At 43.4% G+C, this 23,510-nt stretch overlaps 1 protein-coding gene across 1 annotated transcript in view; it reads left to right on the top strand.

Moving 5' to 3' along the window:
- Positions 1 to 23,510, top strand: part of LOC130123365 (nucleoprotein TPR-like) — a 64,384-nt gene that overhangs the window by 28,420 nt on the left and 12,454 nt on the right. Inside the window, exons 17-40 of the mRNA XM_056292503.1 lie at positions 71 to 219; positions 793 to 955; positions 1,137 to 1,271; positions 1,721 to 1,861; positions 2,711 to 2,897; positions 3,108 to 3,298; positions 3,440 to 3,580; positions 3,900 to 4,016; positions 4,346 to 4,549; positions 7,102 to 7,277; positions 10,034 to 10,181; positions 10,412 to 10,549; positions 11,620 to 11,751; positions 11,908 to 12,038; positions 15,438 to 15,648; positions 16,263 to 16,409; positions 16,920 to 17,033; positions 18,942 to 19,046; positions 19,225 to 19,425; positions 20,190 to 20,228; positions 20,568 to 20,753; positions 21,775 to 21,886; positions 22,088 to 22,281; positions 23,064 to 23,134. Coding sequence (XP_056148478.1) covers positions 71 to 219; positions 793 to 955; positions 1,137 to 1,271; positions 1,721 to 1,861; positions 2,711 to 2,897; positions 3,108 to 3,298; positions 3,440 to 3,580; positions 3,900 to 4,016; positions 4,346 to 4,549; positions 7,102 to 7,277; positions 10,034 to 10,181; positions 10,412 to 10,549; positions 11,620 to 11,751; positions 11,908 to 12,038; positions 15,438 to 15,648; positions 16,263 to 16,409; positions 16,920 to 17,033; positions 18,942 to 19,046; positions 19,225 to 19,425; positions 20,190 to 20,228; positions 20,568 to 20,753; positions 21,775 to 21,886; positions 22,088 to 22,281; positions 23,064 to 23,134 — 3,533 coding nt within the window. The remainder of the gene's footprint in view (positions 1 to 70; positions 220 to 792; positions 956 to 1,136; positions 1,272 to 1,720; positions 1,862 to 2,710; positions 2,898 to 3,107; positions 3,299 to 3,439; positions 3,581 to 3,899; positions 4,017 to 4,345; positions 4,550 to 7,101; positions 7,278 to 10,033; positions 10,182 to 10,411; positions 10,550 to 11,619; positions 11,752 to 11,907; positions 12,039 to 15,437; positions 15,649 to 16,262; positions 16,410 to 16,919; positions 17,034 to 18,941; positions 19,047 to 19,224; positions 19,426 to 20,189; positions 20,229 to 20,567; positions 20,754 to 21,774; positions 21,887 to 22,087; positions 22,282 to 23,063; positions 23,135 to 23,510) is intronic.

The raw sequence follows: 23,510 nt of genomic DNA, 5'->3' as shown, positions 1-23,510 counted from the left end.
GTTTGTGTGTATGTGTGTGTGCATGCATGTGTGTGTGTGCATGCGTGTGTGTGTGCGCACACGTTTCCAGCTCAGTGACGCCTTTGCCCTGTATAAGAAGGAGAAGGCAGAGAATGACAAGTTACTGAATGAAACCAACGACAGGCTGCAGAAACAGCTGGCAGAGCTGAGCGTCAGCAAAGCCAAACTGGCATCTCAACTAGAATTCACCAATAAGAGGTACAAGCCAGCTTGACTTAACTATTTGACAGACTGTCTCCTCCCAGAACACACTAAATCTGTTTCTGTTAGCTGTCCGCCACAGCGATGTCCATTTCTTTGTCCACCTGTCATTAGTCCTCTCATCAAATCTGTCACATAACCAGGGCTTAGTCGCCAATGAACAGATTTGAGAAAATGATTCAACAGTGTGTATCCAGTATTAGAAAAATGTTGGAGATTGGTTACTAACTACAGTACGCACTGATGTTATCTTACTGATTAAGTTTACAACTGACAAGACTGCAGGAACAACTTACGGAACTTTCAGCTACAAGATGTGTGACAGCTAGTTATAAGTTATTAGACATGATATTAATATATGCTGCACATCTGTAGACCCAAGAAAATAAATGTACCATATCGAGTTTAAAAACTAGCCTCCTGGGTGACTTGCCTGACTTCAGAAGAGTCAAAGCCCAACTAAAACTAAGCAGTTGAAGAACAAGTAACTCAAGACTCCATGCCCTTAGTTTTTGAGACAACTGTTAGTGTGTGTGTGCCTGTGCCTGAGTGTTTTCCTCTGTTTGCCAGGTATGAGATGCTCCAGGAAACGGTATCGGCCTTCCGTAGAGAGATCTCAGCTCTACAGGGCATAAACCGAAAAATGGCAGCCACGACCCAACGGCACGAACACATCATCCACACCATGAGCCAGGACCTACGGCAGGCTAATGAAAAACTGGCTTTGGAAGAGGTATAGCGAGATGGATAAGTAGTGCAAGAGAAACAAGTTTAGATGAAAGATGTTTGGATGAGCCACTGCAGTCATGCCATGAGATGAGACCTAAGACGCAAAAAATAGCTGACACGAGGGAATGTGAGGTTGAATGAATGGATTGATTTCTATTTCTCTCTCTCTCTCTCTCTCTTTTCAGGTACGAGTTGAGAACTTGACCAAAGAGAGAGACATATTGAAGCAGGCAGAGAATCGGCTCAGCCAGGAGAAGGAGGCCATAATGGCTGAACAGCGCAACCAGACCCTTCTGCTCACCAACCTCAAGACAATACAGGTGTCAGATCAGGATTATTTTCATCTTTGTTCACAAATGAACTATCTCAATTTTATCAAAAGTACCCAGTGTTTTAGTACCTTCTAGTAAACTTTAGGTGTTGCGTAGTCAGTCTGTACAACCTGAACTTAAAAGTTAAAAAACAAGAGTAAAACCAGACTTCGGGTCATTAAAGTACTGTTCACATTCAGCCAGTGACAAAAACTGTTTAATTACTCATGAGATCAATTGGATTGCTTAATACTGTCCGAGTCACTTCATTAATGACAGCTAAGGTTGTGTAATTATTAGACCTTTATTGTGTCTTATTATTGTGCTGGCAACATGTACAGAGTCAACTTGTTGACCTCCTAACCAGTTCACTCTTGTCTTACTCTCCACTCATCTCATTTATTCCTGTTATCCCTTCTTTTATGTTGCTCCGTTCTCTCTGTCCATCATCTTGCTAGTTGACTATGGAGCGGACAGAGACAGAGACTCACCAGCGATTGAACAGCCATATAGAGCGTTTGGAGGCAGAGCTGGTTACCATGAAGACAAAGGTGGACCAGGAAGTAGAGCAGAGACATGCCCTGGGACGTAGCATGGATGTATGTAGAAGTGTTATGTCTTGTCTTTTTCTTTCTTTTTTTCTTCAATTTTTTTATTTTTTGAAAATCTTTAGTTTACACGTTTTTAAAAGAAAAATTTCTTATATTTATTTCAGTTCTAGTTTCAGTATATTCCTTGATGCCAGCAAGCCAGGTTGTGCATTAACAGTTGAGGACACATTACATTACCTATTACATCATTCATACATCAGTTGAACATGTATTGTGCAGTGAGAAATGAGCTGTGAATTTTGTGCACTGCATATCTCACCATCACTTCCCATGTCATCACACCTGCGCTTATCTAAAACTGAAATATATTTGATATTTATCCAAAATAGGATTCTGGTATTTTCTTTAGGATTATGGCCTCTTTCACACCAAAATCTGGGGATATTCCTTGGTCTTAAACACGGCGATTGTTCTCTGTGCGCTAAGTTTATTTCAGTTTTTCTTCTTAAATTTCCCCTGAACCCATGTGTGCAGGTCAGTCAGTATGGAACACTATGGCAAGGGGTGGTGGAGGAACAAGGCCTTGATACATCCAGGAAATCCGTGGATTTTAGTCAAATCAGACCTTGTCTTGTTCTATGATCACTCCCAAAACATCACCTACTTTTTGTATTGAGTTTGAAGACAAGTGGAGTAGTTCATCCTATCTGTTGCTTTTTTCCATGTGTTGCCATATCTGCACAAAATACAGTTGCTTTTTGTGTTATATGCTCCACGTTTCAGCTACAGTATGGTGAAATAGGGAGTGAAAATGTGAGGCTGTCGTCTTTTCTGTTTTGTCTTTCTGTCCATTCCTTTCCCTTGTAAACCCTCTCTTCATAATTCTCTCCTTTTCAGGACCAGCTATTAGAAGCTAAGAAACAGCTAGAAAACCAGAATACCTTGCAAAAGAAGACCAGGGAGTTGTTGCGCAGTTCTGAGCAGCAGGTGGCGATGCTGAGAGCTCAGCTGAGTTCATCTGAACCTGTGGCTGTGACCACCACTCCAGCCACCAGGGCCTCAGCTGTCAGAACGCCACTCAGAGGTGTCAGCACTATATTATAGCACATTAATACTGATGTTTGTATTAGATCAACAACTTCCTCTTGTGGTTTAAAGCAGTAATTTCATTTATCAGGGATTTTAAAGCGATGCCACAGTGGAGTAAAGTTAGAACCACGCAGACAACCGTAGCGTTAGCAGTACCATGTTTATGGATTATAACGTCTTTTTTTTAATCTATTAATGTTTTCAGCTCAAGCCTCATCAGCTTCCCAGCAGCCCAACCAATCAGAGCGGGAGCTCACAGAGGTCAAAGGTTTATTACGAACCGCTGAGGAACAATGCAAAGAGATAGCGGAGCAGCTGAAGAACGCTAATGCTACTGTGGAGCAATACAAAGCAGTGGTCCTGACTCTGGAAGACAGTTTGAAAAAAGAAAAACAGGTACATCACTTTCTCCTCTGCTTATTTCTTTCTTTTCTTTTCATTTTTTTCCACGCTTTTCCCTTCTTTAGTGAGTCATTCATACACTCATATATTCATACACACTTACACACAAACTAACCTACTCCCCTGTCTCCCTAGTCCCGATCCCCTCTAGAGATTCGACTGAAAGAATTGGAGGAGGTGCAGAAGCAGCTGGAGAGGAGGATCCTGGAAGTGGAGAAGGAGAAACAGCAGGAGCAGGAGGAGAAGAGGAGGGCCATGGATGCTCTGGACAAACAAGTAAGGCTAGCACACACATTCAGTCAGTTGATCTGTTGACAACATATACACACTCAGAAATGACTCCTCATTTGAAGCAGATTGCAAGAAAACACCCTGTAGTGTTTGGAGTTAGTGTCATATACAGTCTATTTTATTTTGTTGTACAAGTATCTGGCCCCAGAGAATAAATGTGTTGTTTAGTGTAGTCATATATATGTGTGTGTGTGTGTGTGTGTGTGTGTGTGTGTGTGTGTGTGTGTGTGTGATTGTATTGAATTGTCCAAATTGGAATTCATGAATAGAATTGTTCTGATTGTGGATCTCTTGTCTTGTGTAGATTTGCGATTTGAAGCGCAGCCTTAAGGCCAGTCAAGCAGAACAACAGGAGGCGCTAGAGAAAGCAGCCACCGCTGTCACACAGGAACAGAAGGCTACACAGGACAGCTTGCAGCAGGTTTGCAGACAAACACGTGTGCAGCAAAGAATATGTGCTCAAACACACACCTTAGCTCTGATTTTCAATGTCCTGCCAAAACCCTGTATCTCCAAAGATCGTCCTGGAAAATGTCACAGATCCAGATGATTTCCCCATCTTCCATCTGATGATAAGATGTTTTTGATACTATAATAAATCATAATACATCTCCCCTGGTGTGCTGAAACACATTTTTGTGAGACAATTTCTGTCATTTTCGAAGCAAAACAAAAGAATTGGAGATGGGAGACTTCTGCAGCATTCCTCTCACTCACACACTGACCCTCTCTTCCTCTTCCCCGCCCCAGACTAAGCTAGCTGGAGAGGCGCAGGCAAAGTATGAGCGGGAGCTAATGCTCCATGCTGCCGATGTGGAGGCACTGCAGGAGCTGAAGACGCAGGGGCAGAAAAGAGAAGCCAAAATAATGGAGCTGGAGCAGGAACTCAACAAGACCACCTCCCTGCTGCAGGAAAAGACAGCAGACTGGAACACACTGGAGAAGAAACTGAAGGTAAGAGGAGAAATGATGGAGCGGGGTCAGGCTGGGATATACGCGGGTTGTGTTTTAAAGGGTTGTTAGAGATATGAGGGTTAGGAATTGAGGGATGAGTACAGCTAAGAAAAAGATCTTATCAAGGAAAAAGGTCAGAGAGGAAATGCTCTGGAGAATAAAGTCAGGAAGAGTAAAAACGGAAAGAATGAAAGGGAGTTAGAATGAAGAAGAATGCAGGCGTAACCGTTAGGATGGAAGCATGGAGAGGAGATTCAAAGGATATATACATGCACATAGCATGGAGTCAACAGAAATGGGGCTGATGAACAGAAAACTACTTTAGACAACACTTTCATTTATTAAAGTAATCCTCACAATACCTCACTGGGAGGCTGTTTACACATGGCATTAACATGCATCTTGGGTGAGCCAATTGTAAGTGGACAGCTCTAAGTACATCAGTTCACACCTGACATTAGATGCATCTCCACATGCGTCTTAAGTGACCACTTGTGATTGGATCTCACTTTCTCGCGCTATATGCAAATTAACACGTAGATCATTTCCATTTACAAAGACCAAATGTGTTGTTTTTAATTGGCGGGAGGCAACAATTCACTTCCCGTGCGCCAATTTTTTTCCCCCTAGGATGGCGAAGTCATGGCCGACCTTACTCTGCCTCTGGCTAGTACTCATTGCCTTCATTGGTTGGGTTGGTAAGCTTTAGGCATGAGGAGTGAGATTGTTTAGGGTTATGGTAAGAGTATCAGTATCAGGGTAAGCTAATCAGAGGCAAAGGAGGGTAGGTCATGACTTCGCCGTCCTAGGCTCCAGGCAAAAAAAATATCTGAGCAATTGGCTCCTAAACCAAACATTTTCAGGAGCCAAAATATAGTGATGTCATATTTTACATTGTTAAAGGTGCAATCATATTACCATAAATACTTGAATGTACATTCTTTTTTCTTTTTTCAATTGAATCAGGCTGGGATGACTCAAATGTCACTTGAGAACTTGTCTAGTTGGTCTTGACATTGTCAGCATCTGATGTAGAGGAGGCTGAGTTTGGAAGGGCAGGGAGTGAGAAAAACCCTGATATTTTTCATTTGCGCATTTCATTTTTTTGCCAGCTGGCTACCGTAGCTAGCTACGCAGTTAGCCACATCCAGGGTTTGAATTACACGGTGACTTTCAGGGGAGCCCTATTTTCCAGTGCGCTACTACACATCACATGCACATGCATACATGGATGTATGCGGACAATTGCAGGGTTGCTGCGAAAAACATTCTACTGTTACTACATACAGTTAATACTGTCAATAACACTTGACTTTATACAGAGAAAATCTAGCCATGCAAGTAACACAAAGAGAAAAACAATTCACCGTTGCAATGTTTTTATATCACTTCAGCAACAACAGGAAAAAAAAAATCCACACAGTGAATTAGCCAGTGGTTTGCACTATGCTTCTAAATAGACCAGATATAGGTTACATCACATGACCACATCGGAACATGCTGTCAGCCTCAACCGTTGGTCTTACACAAAACATACGCTAGCAAGACAATAACCACACTCTAAATACAACACAAAAACACCTACTGCGTAGGTGGAGGCAACGCCACTATGATAATACACCATAATACAGTACCTGTCACACTTTGTTCAACACCTTGCAAAAATAGAATTGAAACATCACATGCCTAAATAAAATGACAGTCAATACCACACAAGATACAGGATGCAGGTGCATAGCACACATGCCACACATTGCCTATATTATAGGCCAGCCTATCCTACATCATGCAAGTCAATCTGATAACAAGCACCAAAACGTGCAGACCCATGGCGCACCCGCCAACTGTGAAGTGGATTGGATGAACAGTTGTCGAGAAACTTGAACGACAGACAGATAGACTCCTTCGATTTTAGTTAGATTATTATTATTCCGAGGAATTTTAAATGGCCCTCTCAGGTCGTCCGTGAGTGACCACAATTTGCGACACAGCCCACAGCAGCAGCTGTGCGCCGCCATGGGAAAAAACATCAATAGTAAATAGATACATATGATAGCCACAAAACTGGTACCTCAAACATGGTGTAATATGTTACCATATCATCACACTTACATACTATATCCCACTGAGAAGTAATAGTGATGTCTGATCGGGTGCGGGTCTCTAAATCAGAGGAAAGTTGTTCGGTCGGGTGGCAGGTGGATGGTGCGTACACGTGGATTCGGAAAACATCCGAGCCAGTTCGCTCATGACCGTTCTCGGCCGTCGCTCTGCATCGTCCGTCTGACTCATCTCCTCTTCCTGTAGGAATGCCGAAAAAAAGCACCGCTCACTTTTCACAATTTCCTAACAACTCCCCTGTAAAATTACCCCAGTCATTCTAGAATGATTAATTCTTTCCAAATAGAGCTATTCAAGTCATCTGGTGGAAATTCCTGTATTTTTTTTCTTATCACAGTATATATTGCAGAAAAGAAAAAAAATGTATCGCAATGCGAGTTTTGTGACTATTTGTGACCAGTCGTAACCCCGTCTGTATTCCCCTACTTAAGGAGGATTTGTCTGGTCAGAGTCGTCATTGTGAGGAGTTGGGGAAACAAAATACGCTGCTGCACCAACAAATGGATGAGATGGCCAACAGGAGTAAACAGCAGCAACAGCCGCAGCAGCTTAACTTGTCCTTCACCGAGGAGGGGAAGACCACCGAACAAATACTAGAAATACTCAGGTAATACTAGGAAACCAGGTGGTGGGCTGTGTACTAGTATTACGTTTCTTGTGAGGTGTTTGATATGTTGACTAAAATGACAAATTTTTTTTTTGGTTTAGTTTTTTTTATTTTTATGTCCAATCCCAGCTTTTGAGACTACTTGGCTAAGGGACCTGAGAGGCGATGCAGCAGAATTGTTAAAAAAAAAAAAAAACCTGCTGGTGAATAGTCGTCTTCTTGTAGTCTTCTTATAGAGCAGGTCACAAAACACAAGCACAGTGCCCAACATGTGTGTCCACTGTTGTCGCAGAACTCATTATGCACGGTAGGATTTGTGTAGTCCCCTTGAAACATTCTTCAAAGCTGTGATTGGACCGTTTCTCATGAGAAAATGTGACTGGCCCACAAGATCGCCCTAGTTTGTGAGGTTTAAGCAGCCAATATGTAACTGGGCTTTAGGGAACTTTGAAAATCACAGTGAAAGATCAGCTTATGGGGGACAGAAAGGGCAAATACTAAAATCCAATCACTAAATAGAGGTGTGGAAATTTCTCGATTCTAAGATGCATTGGGATGCAGAGACAGAACATAATCGCGCGAAATTATAGCCTACTAATGTTGTTTGTTGATTTTCTGATCAGATACCGTCATAGTTTCTACCATAAACGATGCCAACTAGTGATCCAGCGGCATTATACCCGTGACCCGCTGGGAAGCGTCCAGGAAACCAAAGTCTTTGGGTTTCGGGGGAAGTATGGTTGCAAAGTGGAAACTTAAGACGGAAGGGCACCACCAGAAGTGGAGCCTGTGGCTTAATTTGACTCGACACAGGAAATCTTACCCGGCCTGGACACAGAAAAGATTGACGGATTGATAACTTTCTCAACTCTGTGGGTTGTGGTCCATTGCCGTTCTTAGTTGGTGGAGCGATTTGTCTGGTTAATTCCGATCACGAACGAGACTCTGACGTGCTAACTAGTTATGTGGCCCCATGCGGTCCTTGAGGTCTTAGAGGGACAAGAGGCTTCAGCCACATGAGATCGAGCAGTAAAAGATCTGCGATGCCCTTAGATGTCCGAGGCTGCACCACACCACACCGTGTGGATCAGCGTGTGTCTACCCATCGCTGATCCCCGTCACGAGTGGGGTTCAGCAGGTTACTCTCACCTCTCGGCAGAGTTTGTGATGTTTGCCACATTCAGGAAGGTTCCTGTCTTAGAGCTGCTATGTCAAAACCTTATTTTTGTAGATTACAGCACACTTGTAATGCAATGCAGAAGGATTTGTTTTTTTTTTGGCAATGTTTATGTCCTGAGGTGGGTCACACAGATAATGGTATTGAAAAGATGCAGCTTTTTATATGATAGACTTGTAGTCTGATTTTTGAAAGCACTTTCTAAATAAAAGGAGTTCAGATTTATTCGACTGCTTGTATTGGCGAAAAAGTAGCCATGTGCACTTGAAAACTGAGCATGCGATACGCTGAGATGCATGTGTCACACAAGCGAATCGTTGACAGGTGAATCTTTTTTTCTTTCTTTTTTTTTCCGGACCCCCCCCCCCCCCCTCCCTTTTTTTTCTTCTTCTCCCCAATTGTATCTGGCCAATTACACCACACTTCCAAGCTATCCTGGTCGCTGCTCCACCTCCTCTGCCAATCCAGGGAGGGCTGCAGACTACCACATGCCTCCTCCGATATACGTGGCGTCGCCACGTGGGAGGATCACGCTATTCCCCCCAGGTCCCCCTCCCCCCCAAACAGGTGCCCTGACCGACCTGAGGAGGCGCTAGTGCAGCAACCAGGACACATACCCACATCCGGCTTCACACCGGCAGACATGGTCAATTGTGTCTGTAGGGACGCCTAACCAAGCCGGAGGTAACACGGGAATTCGAACCAGAATCCCCATGTTGGTAGGCAACGGAATAGACTGCTACGTTACCCAGATGTCCCAGATGAATCATAATTGAATTGAATTTTGAGGCCAGTGAAGAGTCACACCTCTACTAAATAGTAAATTATTATTACACATTCAAAGTCCACTGACCATGTCTTCCCCCTGCTGATTCAATTACACTGGCTTCCTGTGTCACAGCAGATTTTAGAATTTTATTGTTAACATTCAAAGCTCTTCATAATCTATCCCCTGCTTATCTCACAGACCTCCTTCAGACTTACACTCCATCTCGCTCCCTGCCGTCTTCACCAGCAGGTCTATCGGCACTACCAGCCATCAACCTCAGCACAACGTGTGTCAGGGCTTTCTCTTATGCTGCACCCAAACTCTGGAACTCCATTTCCCATCACATCTGCTTACTGGACTCCGTTACAGAATTCAAAACTGCTCTTACCGTCCGGGCAGTACGGTGGCCCAGTGGTTAGCGCTGTTGCCTCACAGCAAGAAGGTCCTGGGTTCGAACACCAGGGCGTCCCTGGTCCTTTCTGTGTGGCGTTTGCATGTTCTCCCTGTGTCTGCGTGGGTTCCCTCCGGGCAATCCAGTTTCCTCCCACCGTCAATCTCACCATCATGCATGTTAGGGTTAATACTCCTGTCTGTGCCCCTGACCAAGGCAATAGGAAGAAATACTGGAGTTGGTCCCCGGGTGCTGCATGGCGGCTACTCACTGCTCCTAGCTACACAGCCAGGATGGGTTAAATGCAGAGAGTAAATTTCATTTGTATGTGTGCACAAAAGGACTAATGTCTCCTTCTGTGTGTGTGTGTGTGTGTGTGTGTGCGTGTGCATGTGCACTTGTGTGTGTGTGTGCTACAGATTTGTGCGTCGTGAGAAGGAGATTGCTCTGACAGAGTGCGAGGTGTCTGAGGGAGAAGCCCTTCGCTACAGACAGAGAGTTGAACACCAGGAGAGGGAGCTGAAGGATCTGCAGGAGGCGCTGAACACCGAGAGGGAGAAAATGCAGGTAGGGGAGACAAGAATGAAGGAATGAACTGAGTTTTTATATATATATATATATATATATATATATATATATATATATATATATATATATATATATATTTAATAGAGATCAAATCAAGGCTCTTAAACTCATGATCTTAAAAGAGCAAAAGTAGAGAGATTGTTTATCATAATTGTAGGCAGGATTCTTTGGGGTTTAACAGATGCATAACTGTCTCCTCCTTCTATTAGGCTACAACCAAGACCCTGTCCCAGCAGGAGGAGCAGTTGAAGAGGATTGGGAGTGTCGGCGTTCTCCAGGAGACGAACAGAGTCTTGAAAACGGAGAGAGACCGACTACAACAGGAACTACAGCAAGCTCAGGCTAAAGTAAGGCCCAGCTTGAACTCTGTACTATTTACCGACAACTCAGAATCTGATTTCTGGATCTCTTGGGCTGTCAAACCTGAATGACTGTTTACTTTGTTCAGAGGGAAGACGGGTAGCATGACAGTGACATGGTCTGTGATTGGGGGTAACTTATAGACACCCCTGATTACACAGTTTTTATTGTTCTATATATCTTTTTATCTCTTCTTTAGGCCCACAGCACTGCCAGGTGGCTCAACCAAAGTCCCCCACATTCCCTCTCTATCCCTAAGCTCTGTGCCTTTCAGACTGGAACTACACAAGGCAGACCAAAGTCCACAGTGTAGTTAACATTGTATGCGCTTCAGTTGGATTCACACTGCCTAATACCAAACACACTTTTCAGCTGTAATCTGCACTAAATGAGAAAATTAGGGCATGAGTTAAATGCATTGTGGGTCCAAATCGGATGTTTTAGTTGTTCTTATCTTGCTCACTTGCTCCACAGTAAAACATGATTTATCATCAGGAGTCGTGGACTCCACTTGAAAAAGTGGCTATAACTTGCCAGCAACACGTCATCATGCCCTGTTGTTTTTTGTAGAGTATTGGCTCATGCCATCATATCCTCTATTCAGTGTGAGCTATCTTCAAATTTCTTTCACACAAATTTTCTTCACCAGTCTATTGGAAGCGGACTGAGGCGAGCTTTTTGTGCTAGTTAGATGCACACCAGAGTCCACATGGAAGTGTACATTTCTGTGAAAAAAATGCAAATGTAGCAAAAGTTCATAAAGTCCAGACCAAATGAGCATGTGTGAAAGCCACTTAAGGCCATTATTGGCTTACATATCTAATAAGAATTCTATCTCTCTCTCTCTCTCTCTCTCTCTCTCTCGCTCGCTCGCTCGTTCTCTCTCTCTCTCTCTCTCTCTCTCTCTCTCTCTCTCTCTCTCCCTCTCCCTCTCTCTCTCTCTCTCTCTCTCGCTCGCTCGCTCGCTCGCTCTCTCTCTTTCTCTCTCTCTCTCTCTCTCTCTCTCTCTCTCTCTCTCTCTCTCTCTCTCTCTCTCTCTCTCTCTCTCTCCGTCCAGGTTACTAAGCTTCAGTCAGACATTAGCCCGCTGCAGCAGAATATTTCCCTAATGTCAGAGAGAAACGGCTCTCTGCAGGCTGATAAGAAGATCCTGGAGGATGACCTGAAACGACTGAAAACTAGACTGCAGGTAATTTGGGGGCCTTATCGTGTTTGCTGGTCGGTGGGGTTTTTATGTCAAGGCGTGAAAGGACATGCAGTCCTGTTTCTGTGCACCCACTGCATCAGTTTTATTGAGCCTGTCTCTTTTCTTTTCTTTTTTGTCTGCTTGTGTATAACCCGGCAGCAACTGACCAACCAACAAAAGGACAGCGACGTAGAGGAGAGACAAAAACTAAACAATGAGAGAGAAGCTCAGCAGAGACGCATCACACAACAAGCCGAAGAGACAGCCAGGCTGAAGACAGAACTGGCCAGGTAGAGTATACAGGAAAAACAGCTTATGCACAAACTAACTCAGACACTACACTCTAGTAACCATAAAGACAACAAAGTTGGGGCATCCGGGTGCCTACCAACACAAGGATCTCCGGATCGAATCCCCGTGTTACCTCTGGCTTGGTCGGGCGTCCCTACAGACACAATTGGCTGTGTCTGTGGGTGGGAAGCCGGATGTGGGTATGTCTCCTGGTCGCTGCACTAGTGCCTTCTCTGTTCAGCTGGGGTGTCTGTTCAGGGGGGGGGGGGACTGGGGAGAATAGCGTGATCCTCCCATGCACTACATCCCCCTGGCGAAACTCCTCACTGTCAGGTGAAAAGAAGCAGCTGGCGACTCCACATGTATCAGAGGAGGCATGTGGTAGTCTGCAGCCCTCCCCGGATTGGCAGAGGGGGTGGAGCAGTGACCAGGACTGCTTGGAAGAGTGGGGTAATTGGCCGGTTCCATTTTGGGAGAAAAAGGGGAAAAACAATCCCCCAAAAAAAAAAGACAACAAAGTTGATAAGTGAACTTGCCAGGTAGTATAACTGAAGTACAGGCCCTGGCTTAACCTGTTAGCTAGAATTTTAGATGTCCAGACAGATCAAAATCACATGGCACTATAAGAGGTCTTGTCACTGCCAAGATTTTAACGGTACCATTACTCTTACCGATACTGCTTATCGATCCAGTACTTTAACGATACTCTTATCGGTTCTGTTTGTTGTTGGGGTTTTTTTTAAGAGAAAAAACAAATTAAGAACAGAATTAACATTGCTTTATTTTCTCGTGTCTGGACAGTGTTACTTTTAATCCTTAACCCATGTTTATATAATTTAGTTAACGCTGTGTGGGCTGTAGGCTGCTAGCATACATAGCATACCTGAGGTGGATGGATGGGGCAACGAGAGATGAACTAGGAGCTAGGCAGTCGAAAAATGTGCATTTCTCCTCCTGTATTTGGTGCACTTTCACTACATGTTTCAAAAGATTGCCTGTGTTTCCGCCCTTACATGCAAAAGACTTGTTACACTTCAAAGAAGGTTGAATCGGTTCATCTGGATACAACGTTTATCGACAGATACGTTTCATCACTCAACTAAGTGACATCTTCAGTCTCAACCGACTTCAGGTAGTCCCACCCTTATAAACAATACAGTTGCCTAACGACCGAAACCAACGACCAGTTTCATATGCAAGGGGTGGGGATACCTGCAGTCAGTTGAGACTGAAGATGTCACTTAGCTGAGTGATGAAACTTATCTGTCAATAAACGTTGTGTCCAGATGAACTGATTCAACCTCCTTTGATTTACTTACCTGGATTATTGAGCATGCATCAAGACACTTGTTGCACTTGTGGTAACGAGCATTGTCAGCATTGACTCTTGTGAAGTATAACCAGACTTTTGACCATTTAGCTCGCTCTCCGCCATTGTCACTAAGAGCAGGCTCTGTGTGTGTGTTCACGTGTGTGCGTCTGAGAGGCAGAGACAGCTGGCCCCGCCCCTCGGCTCGTACATACGACAGGCTCCGAGAGAGATCTCTTTGGGATTGGGAATGGTGAAAATAAATGATAGACAAATGTCTTAATCTTATTGCAAATTAGAAATGGAGTTGGTGAGATAAAAGGTGCAAGATAACGTTTATGTACAAACCCCAATTCCAATGAAGTTGGGACACATTGTGTAAAACGTAAATAAAAACAATACAATGATTTGCAAATCCTTTTCGACCTATATTCAATTGAATACACTACAAAGACAAGATATCTAATGTTCAAACTGATAAACTTTATTGTTTTTTTGCAAATATTAACTCATTTTGAATTTGATGCCTGCAACACATTCCAAAAAAGCTTTGTAGGTGGAATTCTTTCCCATTCTTGCTTGATGTACGACTTCAGTTGCTCAACAGTCCGGGGTCTCCGTTGTCGCATTTTGTGCTTCATAATGCGCCACACATTTTCAATGGGAGACAGGTCTGGACTGCAGGCAGGCCAGTCTAGTACCCACACTCTTTTACTACGAAGCCACGCTGGTGTAACACGTGCAGAATGGGGCTTGGCATTGTCTTGCTGAAATAAGCAGGGACGTCCCTGAAAAAGACGTCGCTTGGATGGCAGCATAGTATGTTGCTCCAAAACCTGTATGTACCTTTCAGCATTAATGGAGCCTTCACAGATGTGCATGTTACCCATGATGCCATGGGCACTAACACACCCCATACCATCACAGATGCTGGCTTTTGAACTTTGCATTGATAACAATCTGGATGGTCCTTTTCCTCTTTAGCCCGGAGGACACGACGTCCATGATTTCCAGAAACAATTTGAAATGTGGACTCATCAGACCACAGCCCACTTTTCCACTTTGCGTCAGTCCATCTCAGATGAGCTCGGACCCAGAGAAGCCGGCGGCGTTTCTGGGTGGTGTTGATATCTGGCTTTGGCTTTGCACTGTAGAGTTTTAACTTGCACTTGTAGATGTAGCGACGAACTGTGTTAACTGACGATGGTTTTCCCAAGTGCTCCTGAGCCCACGTGGTCATATCCTTTACAGAATGATGTCGGTTTTTAATGCAGTGCTGCCTGAGGGATCAAAGGTCACAGGCATTCAGTGTTGGTTTTCAGCCTTGCTGCTTACATGCAGAGATTTCTCCGGATTCTCTGAATCTTGTGATGATATTATGGACTGTAGATGACGAAATCCCTAAATTCCTTGCAATTGCACGTTGAGAAACATTGTTCCTAAACTGTTGGACTATTTGCTCATACAGTTGTTCACAAAGTGGTGAACCTCGCCCCATCCTTGCTTGTGAACGACTGAGCCTTTCGGGGATGCTCCTTTTATACCCAATCATGACACTCACCTGTTTCCAATTAACCTGTTCACCTGTGGAATGTTCCAAACAGGTGTTTTTTGAGCATTCCTCAGCTTTCCCAGTCTTTTGTTGCCCCTGTCCCAGCTTCTTTGGAACGTGTTGCAGGCATCAAATTCAAAATGAGTGAATATTTGCAAAAAACAATAAAGTTTATCAGTTTGAACATTAAGTATCTTGTCTTTGTAGTGTATTCAATTGAATAAAGGATTTGCAAATCATTGTATTCTGTTTTTATTCACGTTTTGCACAACGTCCCAACTTCATTGGTATTGGGGTTTGTAGCCTAAATAAATAGGAAATTTATTTTCTTAATTTCCACGGTACCGATACTGGATCTGTTGATGTCGGAGCTTATCAATACTACGGTCTTTAATAACTTGGCACCGGTGTCCATTTAATACCGGGTTTTGCTACTCATCCCTATTTTTCATTAATGGGAATCCAGGGAAAATGCATAAAAGTGCCTTTAATAGATGCCCCTTTCAACTGATTGTCTTGGTTTTAAACTTTCAACAGGTCCAGCGCCAGTTGTAACTCAGCCCAGTCGCAACTGCAAGCGATCAAAGATTTAATGGTGAGGCTGACCTCAGAGAGGGACAATGGGAGAAAAGATCTGGAGGTAAAAACCAACGAGATCTTGGAGAAGAACAGGACCATTTCCCAGGTCAAGAAGATTGGACGGCGCTACAAGACCCAGTATGAGGAGCTCAAAGTCCAGCATGACAAGGTGAGACTGAGTCTCTTTGTGATTAGCTGGCTGTGTAACTTACTATTGATGGGCGACTGAAAGGCATCGCTTTCTTGCTGTGCGACCAATTTTATAGAGTCCTCAGAAATTCTCAGTACTATGGCTCACTAGGTAATGTGGGCTATACATGACAGGGAAGTTTTCCAGCTATTTGGAGCTGAAGAAACACAGGTGGTAAATAATACAGTACATTTAACTAACCAGCAGCAGGTTGCCATGTTATCATTGCTAGCATACATTATACCTGCCTCAAAACTTTGACACATCATTTGGCTCTGAAAACTGGGAAATATTAACCCGAGTTAAAGGCACCTTAGGTTTTATAGAAAAGCATAAAGCATGATCAAAAGCTCTTAATCACATCTGCAGCATTGTTGTCATCTATATTGCTGTCAAATGTTGTCTGTGTATCAGTGTGTTTGTCTTTCTGTCTGATCTTGTTGGGAGAGAAGAAACTATATCCATACTGAGACCTATCTTTTTGTGATTAGATCAGTCTTTTCTGGTTTTGAGGAGAAATGTTTTCAAGAACAAATGCAAACAATACATACATATAATACCTGATTGCCATCATGTGAATGTCTGTTTCCCAGCTGGCTGAGGAAATGGCCAAGTCAAAAGGCGAGGCAGGGCCAATCAAAGATGTCCAGCAGGAGCTGACAAAGGCTCAGGAAGAGCTCAGTAACACCCGACAGGAGATGACCAAGTTTAAAGAAGAGGCACAGAAAAAACAGGAGGAGGTGAGTTGGATGATTCTTGGATGAGTCCTTTGACCGGGAAACTTATTCAACCAATAAAAGACCACGTGGACTTTGGGGGAAAAAAAAAAAAAAAAACCTGATTAACTCATTGAAAGAATTCCAGCATTAAAATTATAATAGGCAGAAGGTAACTTGTGATATTTTTTATTTTATATATATATTCGTTTTTTGCAAGTTGAATGTTAAGTTTCATTTTGTGGGCTCATATTGAGAGAAACACTTTTTTTTCCTTTTTTTTTTTAACCCCAGAAATGGCTGAGCTGGCTTGACCTCTGAAAAGCCTCAGGGTGTTTGCTCATTGTCATACCCACTCGATTACATTTTTTTTCTTTAATCGTTTTGCATCAGGAATGATTGTCATCCTGGCTGTAGTTTTTATAAACAGTACTTTCGGTCTTGCATTTGAAAGATGTGGCTCTGGCCATAACCCTCTTACACACCATTTAACCCTTCTATGGAAAATTAGTTGTTGATGACTTATTTCCTCAGGCCCAGAAGGTCCAGAAAGACTTGGAGGAGGCTCAGAAGGAGAACCAACAGCTTAAAGGACAACTCCAGGAAGTCCAAACCCAGCTGACGCAGAATCAGACCCAGCTGACACAGGTGCTCTATCCAAGCCAGTCTAACTTACTGAATATTTAGGTCTGTCTGTTGTCTCGGGATTAAAGTTAAAGACTAGCATGATTTCACCTTACCATTAGGGATGGTTTTAGGATTTAAAATCATGGAGATAGTTGGTTTCATATGGGAATAGGGGGTTCTGGACCAGAGGTTTAACTGCGGTTCTCAGGGAACCACCAGCGCTGTTGGTTTTCCTGTTCTGCCAGGTCCAATAACAATCTAATAAGAGTGGTTTTAAACCTGGAACAACAAGGGAATGTATTTGACTATCTGGCAGATTAAAAAAACCTACATTGCTGGTGGCACCTGAAGACCAGAGTTGGAAATAATTGTTCTAGACAATAAGTTGTTTGCATATGATGTCACGAACTACAGATGGAGGGCAGGAAGTGATTTTCTACATAGGAAGCACTATCACAAACTTTCAAAATGCCTATGTTTGGCATCATTAACTGAGAAACCACAAGGAGATTTTATTGATTACCAAAAGTTGTTGTTCATGAGGGGGGGAAATGCAAGAAATGGACCGAAAACGCTGGGAAAAAATGGCTTGCGAACCATCGTCTGCGGTCGGGAGGAGCGGAGTCGGATAACGCGCGTGTGTGCAGTGACCACTTTGTCAAAAAAAATCACTCTTCATAACATAAGGATCATGTCCAACATATCTTACATTCTGTTTATACTTTTCTCTCATAACATTGTCTAAACTAGCACAGTTCGGGCTAAACTAGCTCCATCTCGTCCATTCTACTTTTCACGTCCTGCCCTCCATCTGAATCTCGCGCGTCATTAGAATCACGTGACTGCAAACAAACTATAGAATAACCCAGGTGATTTAGGTAGCAAAAGCCCTAAGCAAGGAATATACACTACTAAAAGTCAAGCAATAAACTAACATCGCTCTCTCTCTCTCTCTCTCTCTCTCTCTCTCTCTCTCTCTCTCTCTCTCTCTCTCTCTCTCTCTCTCTCTCTCTCTCTCTCTCATATATATATATATATATATATATATATATACATACACACACACACACGCACACCTACAAAAATTATCTATGTTTGAGAGGGCGTCCAAGTAGTGTAGCAGTCTGTTCCGTTGCCTACCAACACGGGGCTCACCGGTTCGAATCCCCATGTTACCTCCGGCTTGGTTGGGCTTCCCTACAGACACAATTGGCCGTGTCTGCGGGTGGGAAGCTGGATGTGGGTATGTGTCCTGGTCGCTGGACCAGTGCCTCCTCTGATCAGTCGGGGTGCCTGTTCAGGGGGGAGGGGGAACTGGGGGGAATAGCGTGATCCTCCCATGCGCTACGTCCCCCTGGTGAAACTCCTCACTGTCAGGTGAAAAGAAGCAGCTGGCGACTCCACATGTATCAGAGGAGGCATGTGGTAGTCTGCAGCCCTCCCCGGATCAGCAGACGGTGTGGAGCAGCGACCGGGGCAGCTCGGAAGAGTGGGGTAATTGGCCGGATACAATTGGGGAGAAAAAGGGGGAATATTACCAACAAAAAAAAAAGTTATCGATGTTTGTGTGTTGTGTGGAGAAACTGTCAACTGCTTGTGAAACAATCCGGTCGTAGACATCGTCTCTCATCTCCATTCTCGCATCTCAAGTTGCTAATCTGACTATAAACAATGGTGGGCGCACAGACAAGGACGTCTTCCTAGGAAACAAAAGCAAGCAGCCAGCAGCTACGCTGGAATCCCCGAAATATTGGCCTTTGTCCCCAGAGCTAAATCGTCATTAGATGATCTAGCCTCTGGGTTCTGAGATTGAGCAGTAACTTTATTTTAACTAAACTGACTGTTAACTATCTGTGAAGATTCACCTCAGTCATCCAGGTTGTACAATATCACCTTTATCTTTTCTGTAATATGTTGTTTGTTCTGTAGGTCCAGTCCCAAATGTCCCAGATTCAGACCCAGCTCCAACAGAATCAGAACCAGTTGAATCAAAATCAGAAAGAACTCCAGCAAACAAAGACCCACACCCAACAGGTATTACATTTATATCTGAAACACAACTACCCCCTGACTACTAGGCTGATCCACTCTGCAATGTCTCAGAACCATGAGAATTGTACTTAGTCCCAGTCACTGCCTGTACTACCCAGTCCTCTTTACTATGAACCCATACAATAGAACTAAACTAATCTACTTAATTGTCATTTTCTAGGTGCAGAATCAGTTAAAATCAGCACAGAATCAATCCCAGGCCCGTCAGAACCAGAACCAGCAAATTCAAAGGGAACTCCAGCAGGCAAAGGAAGCTCTTCAGCAGAACTTGGCCAAACAGAAAGAACAACAGCAAACCCAAATGACCCATAATCAGGAGGTCAATGCTCTCAAGACCACTCTCAGCCAATTAGAGAGCAAGGTGATGTAACCCCCCCCCCATCTCTCTCGGCTGTCATCTAAAGGTATTTTGTGTAATATTTTGGCTTTCCAGAATATAGGAATTTATCCATAGAGGTTGCTGAATGCTACTAATTGAGAGAAGAAATTAAAAGATACACTGCACCCCTACACCACAGATTTCTGCACTCAACAACAACATTGGAGCTAGCTGTGTTGTTTTTGTTGTTGTTTGATGCCAAGTGACACTGACATGGTGGTGGTGGGAGATATGGACTCTGAGCCTGAATAAGCAGGAAACAACTAATTGTACATAGCTGAATAAAAAAGTTAAAAGAATAAAATAAAAGAAGACTGGGCATTTAAGTATTTATGGTTATATGATTGCAGTATATTGAACATCTTGTGTATGTAAAGAATATGTATGGAAGGCAGAGCAAACAAAGGCAGACAGTACAGAGGGGAAAGAAAAGGCAGTGTGAGGCAAGCCTTTAACAATGTTGCATATGACATCATTATATTTTGGCTCCTGAAATTTCGATTTGGCTCCTAAATATTTTGGGTTTAGGAGCCATAGGCTCCTTGATATTTCTTTTCTTTTTTTTTTGCCTGGAGCCCTGATTACACAAAGCACCTTTTAAAATAGTGTCTTTTTCCTGTTATTCATTCAGATTTTCTGGCTGCTACTTCTGATGCGTATGTGTGACATCTGTATGAAAACTTCAACTAATGTTACAACAATTAAACATTTCAATAATCGGTCTCTATCCCCCTTGGGTTTAACAGGTGACTGAGCAGCAAGGTCAGCTGGACAGTCTGCAGAAGGTAGAAAGACACAAACACACGTGACTGCATCCTTTTTCCTATTTAGGCTATTTAAAGTTTTTCAATCGCTTCTCTTTTTCTTTTCTTTCAATCCCGCCGTCTCTTTTTTTTTATGATATCCTTCCTCCACTCCTCTCTGTCCTCTGTTATTCTCAATTCCTTCATCCTGTCTTCATCATATTTTCTTTCTCTTGCTCCTCTTCTCTCCATTCATTCCTTTCTCTTCAAACCTTCTGTCATTTTTTTCTATCAAATATTTTCCTTTTTCCTTCCCAAACTGCCTCCCCCCTTCCCACATCGGTCATCTATCTCCCCCCACCTCCTCCCCTCCTCTGTCAGACACTTGGCGAGCGAGAAGCAGAGATCAACCGTCTACAGGACCTGCTCGTCGAAGCTAACCAGGCTAAAGAAGCTAGCCGAGCTGCACAGCCCAGCCAGAGTTCCCAGTCTCAGTCCAGCGAGCCGAGCGCAGACAGCGATGCTAACAAGACGCTGCAGGAGGAACTGGCTAAACTTAGACATGAGGTATTTAGAATACTTATTTATCAATAATCCATCTAAATCCTGAATTCACTGAATTTTATTAGTCTTGTATACCAGGCTTCAACATGAAGAGTTTTTCCTCAGTTGGTAAACCAAGGCCCAAAGTCAAGATTCTGCTTGGATCTAGTAATTTTTCATTGGCCTACCAGGCAAAAATGAAAGATAACTGATTTGTTTTTTTACACCTGCTTATTTTAGATAATTAACAATAAACTATCAATGGTTTGTCTTTGTCTAAGATTTATGAAACAACGTGTAAATGAACAGACAAACAGGCTCTGTGTGTGAAAGCAGAAACTTCCTCACTGTTGTTGGGTGATGTTTAGTGAAAGAAATGCCCAAATAAAGTTTCAAAGTCGAAGGAATTTTTCAGCTTCATGGTTACATGAAAATGGCAACAGGCATGGGTGCAAGTCCATGAATACTGAGGTGGCATCCAGCCAACTGTGCCCCTGTCCATAGGGTTAGTGGTTGTGTCAGGAAGGGCATCCGACATAAAATTTTACCAAGTCATGATGCAGCTTGACAAGACTGTACCGGATCAGTCGAGGCCATTATAATTCCATTATAATTCTGTTATCCTCTTTCAATGTTGTTTTGTGTAAATTGTGTAAACACAACATCCATTGCACGTTGTCCATCTTGGGAGAGAGATCCCTCCTCTGTTGCTCTCCCTGAGGTTTCTTCCTATTTTTTCTCCCTGTTAAATGGTTTTTTGAGGGAGTTGTTCCTTATCCGATGCGAGGGTCTAAGGACAGGATGTTGTGTTGCTGTAAACCCCCGGAGGCAAATTTGTAATTTGTGATATTGGGCTATACAAATAAAATTGCTTTGAGGTCCGGGTGAACAACGGCCGCCATTGGTGCTGTGCCCTTGCATGGTTCCAGTGGAAACAATAAAATCCACTGTGGCGACCACTGAGAAATGGGGAACAAGGCAAAAGAAGAACATGGTTACCTGAAAAGAAACAAGTTAAGATGGTGTTGCTGTTTTTGTCCTGTAGCTGTCAGAGCGCTGCAGCAGAGAGGAGCAACTCAGACAGCAAATGGCTGACAAAGAGGAAAAGACCAAGAAGGCCTTTCTGGGAGCCAAGACCAAAATCAACCAACTGAACAGTTAGTTCATACACACTATTACCACCTAAACACTCAGTCATACACATAATTAACCAGCTTAGTGCTTAAAAAGGTCCAACTTAGTTGAATTCGCTCACAAATGCCCTTTGACTGCCCATGTTTATGATAGCAAATGTCAAATTAACTTTCCTGAGGGGTTTAAAGGGTAGTAAAGAAATCTTTCCCCACATGCCAATCCAGGTGCCAAGGAGCAGATGTCTAAAGAGAACGAAGAGCTGAAACAGAGCAAGGAGGAACTGGAAGTACGATTAAACGCCCTCAAGTCCCAGTACGAAGGAAGACTGCTCCGACTGGACAGGGAGCTACGGGAGCTGAGAGAGACGCAAACACACCCTGACCAGAGGGAGGAGAGCCAGGAGCAGAGCACCTCCAAGGTGATTATCATGTTGGTCGTCTATCTTGTTTAAGATGCGCTTTTCATTGAGAAGAAATATAGACATTCCACAGAAAGAAAAGTAATCTACAAACCATTAGAAAATAAAAAGGACAAAATATAATCCAGGGCGGCATAGTGGCGCAGTGGTTAGCGTGGTCGTCTCACAGCAGGAAGGTCCTGGGTTCGAGCCCCGGGGTAGTCCAACCTTGGGGGTCATGCCGGGTCGTCCTCTGTGTGGAGTTTGCATGTTCTCCCCGTGTCTGCGTGGGTTTCCTCCGGGTGCTCCAGTTTCCTCCCACCGGCCAAAGACATGTAGGTCAGGTGAATCAGCTGTACTAAATTTTCCCTAGGTGTGAATGTGTGTGTGTGTGTGTATGTGTCGGCCCTGTGATGGACTGACGGCCTGTCCAGGGTGTCACCCTGCTTGCCACCCAGTGACTGCTGGGTCAGGCTCCAGCATCCCTGCGACCCTGTGTAGGATAAGCGGTTTGGATGATGGATGGAAATATAATCCAAGCCAGAGGTGGCAGACTGATAACTAAAACACAGTGACGGTTTTGAGGCCATTTTAAGAGTCAAGAGGTGCTTTCAGGTGGTCTGGTTATTCATTGCATAAGCAGGAAGCAGTCACACAGAAAGCATGGCCATGGAGTTCAGCTTAGGTCATTGCAGCTTCTGCTAATAGTACAAATGTTGAACATGTGTCAATTTCAGATTGATGAGGTATGTAGATAAAAAGTGGGTGGTCTAAACTGAGGCTACTTGGTCTCCCGTGTGTAGGTGTGTGAACAGTCCAGATTAGCAGAGCAGAGACAGATGCCTCTTAAGAGCCCTGCCCAAGACAGAGGAAGGTAAAACACACACACACACACACACACACACACACACTAAAGACGGATGTGAATATTGCATTTTTATTTACATATTTCATTCTACTACTACTACTACTTTTGGCTGCTCCCGTTAGGGGTCGCCACAGCGGATCATATTTCATATTACATATTTCATTCTGAATATTGGCAATTTAAACACAAAAGTAGACAGCAGCTCATAAAATGTGAGGTTTATAATCACTCTAACATTTAAAAGAGTCTAATTTTACCATATCTTAAGAATCCTGAAGATTTACATGCAAACAAATGTTCTTTTTGATACTTTCAATTGCCAAGTTTAAAACAGTTCTTAATCCATGAATATCTGTATCATGAAGGCTTATGTAGATCTTCT

This window comes from Lampris incognitus, chromosome 14 (genome assembly GCF_029633865.1).
Source record: "Lampris incognitus isolate fLamInc1 chromosome 14, fLamInc1.hap2, whole genome shotgun sequence".
In the NCBI taxonomy this organism is placed as follows: domain Eukaryota; kingdom Metazoa; phylum Chordata; class Actinopteri; order Lampriformes; family Lampridae; genus Lampris; species Lampris incognitus.
Note: the sequence above shows the minus strand (reverse complement) of the source record. Positions and strands in the feature narration are given on the sequence as shown.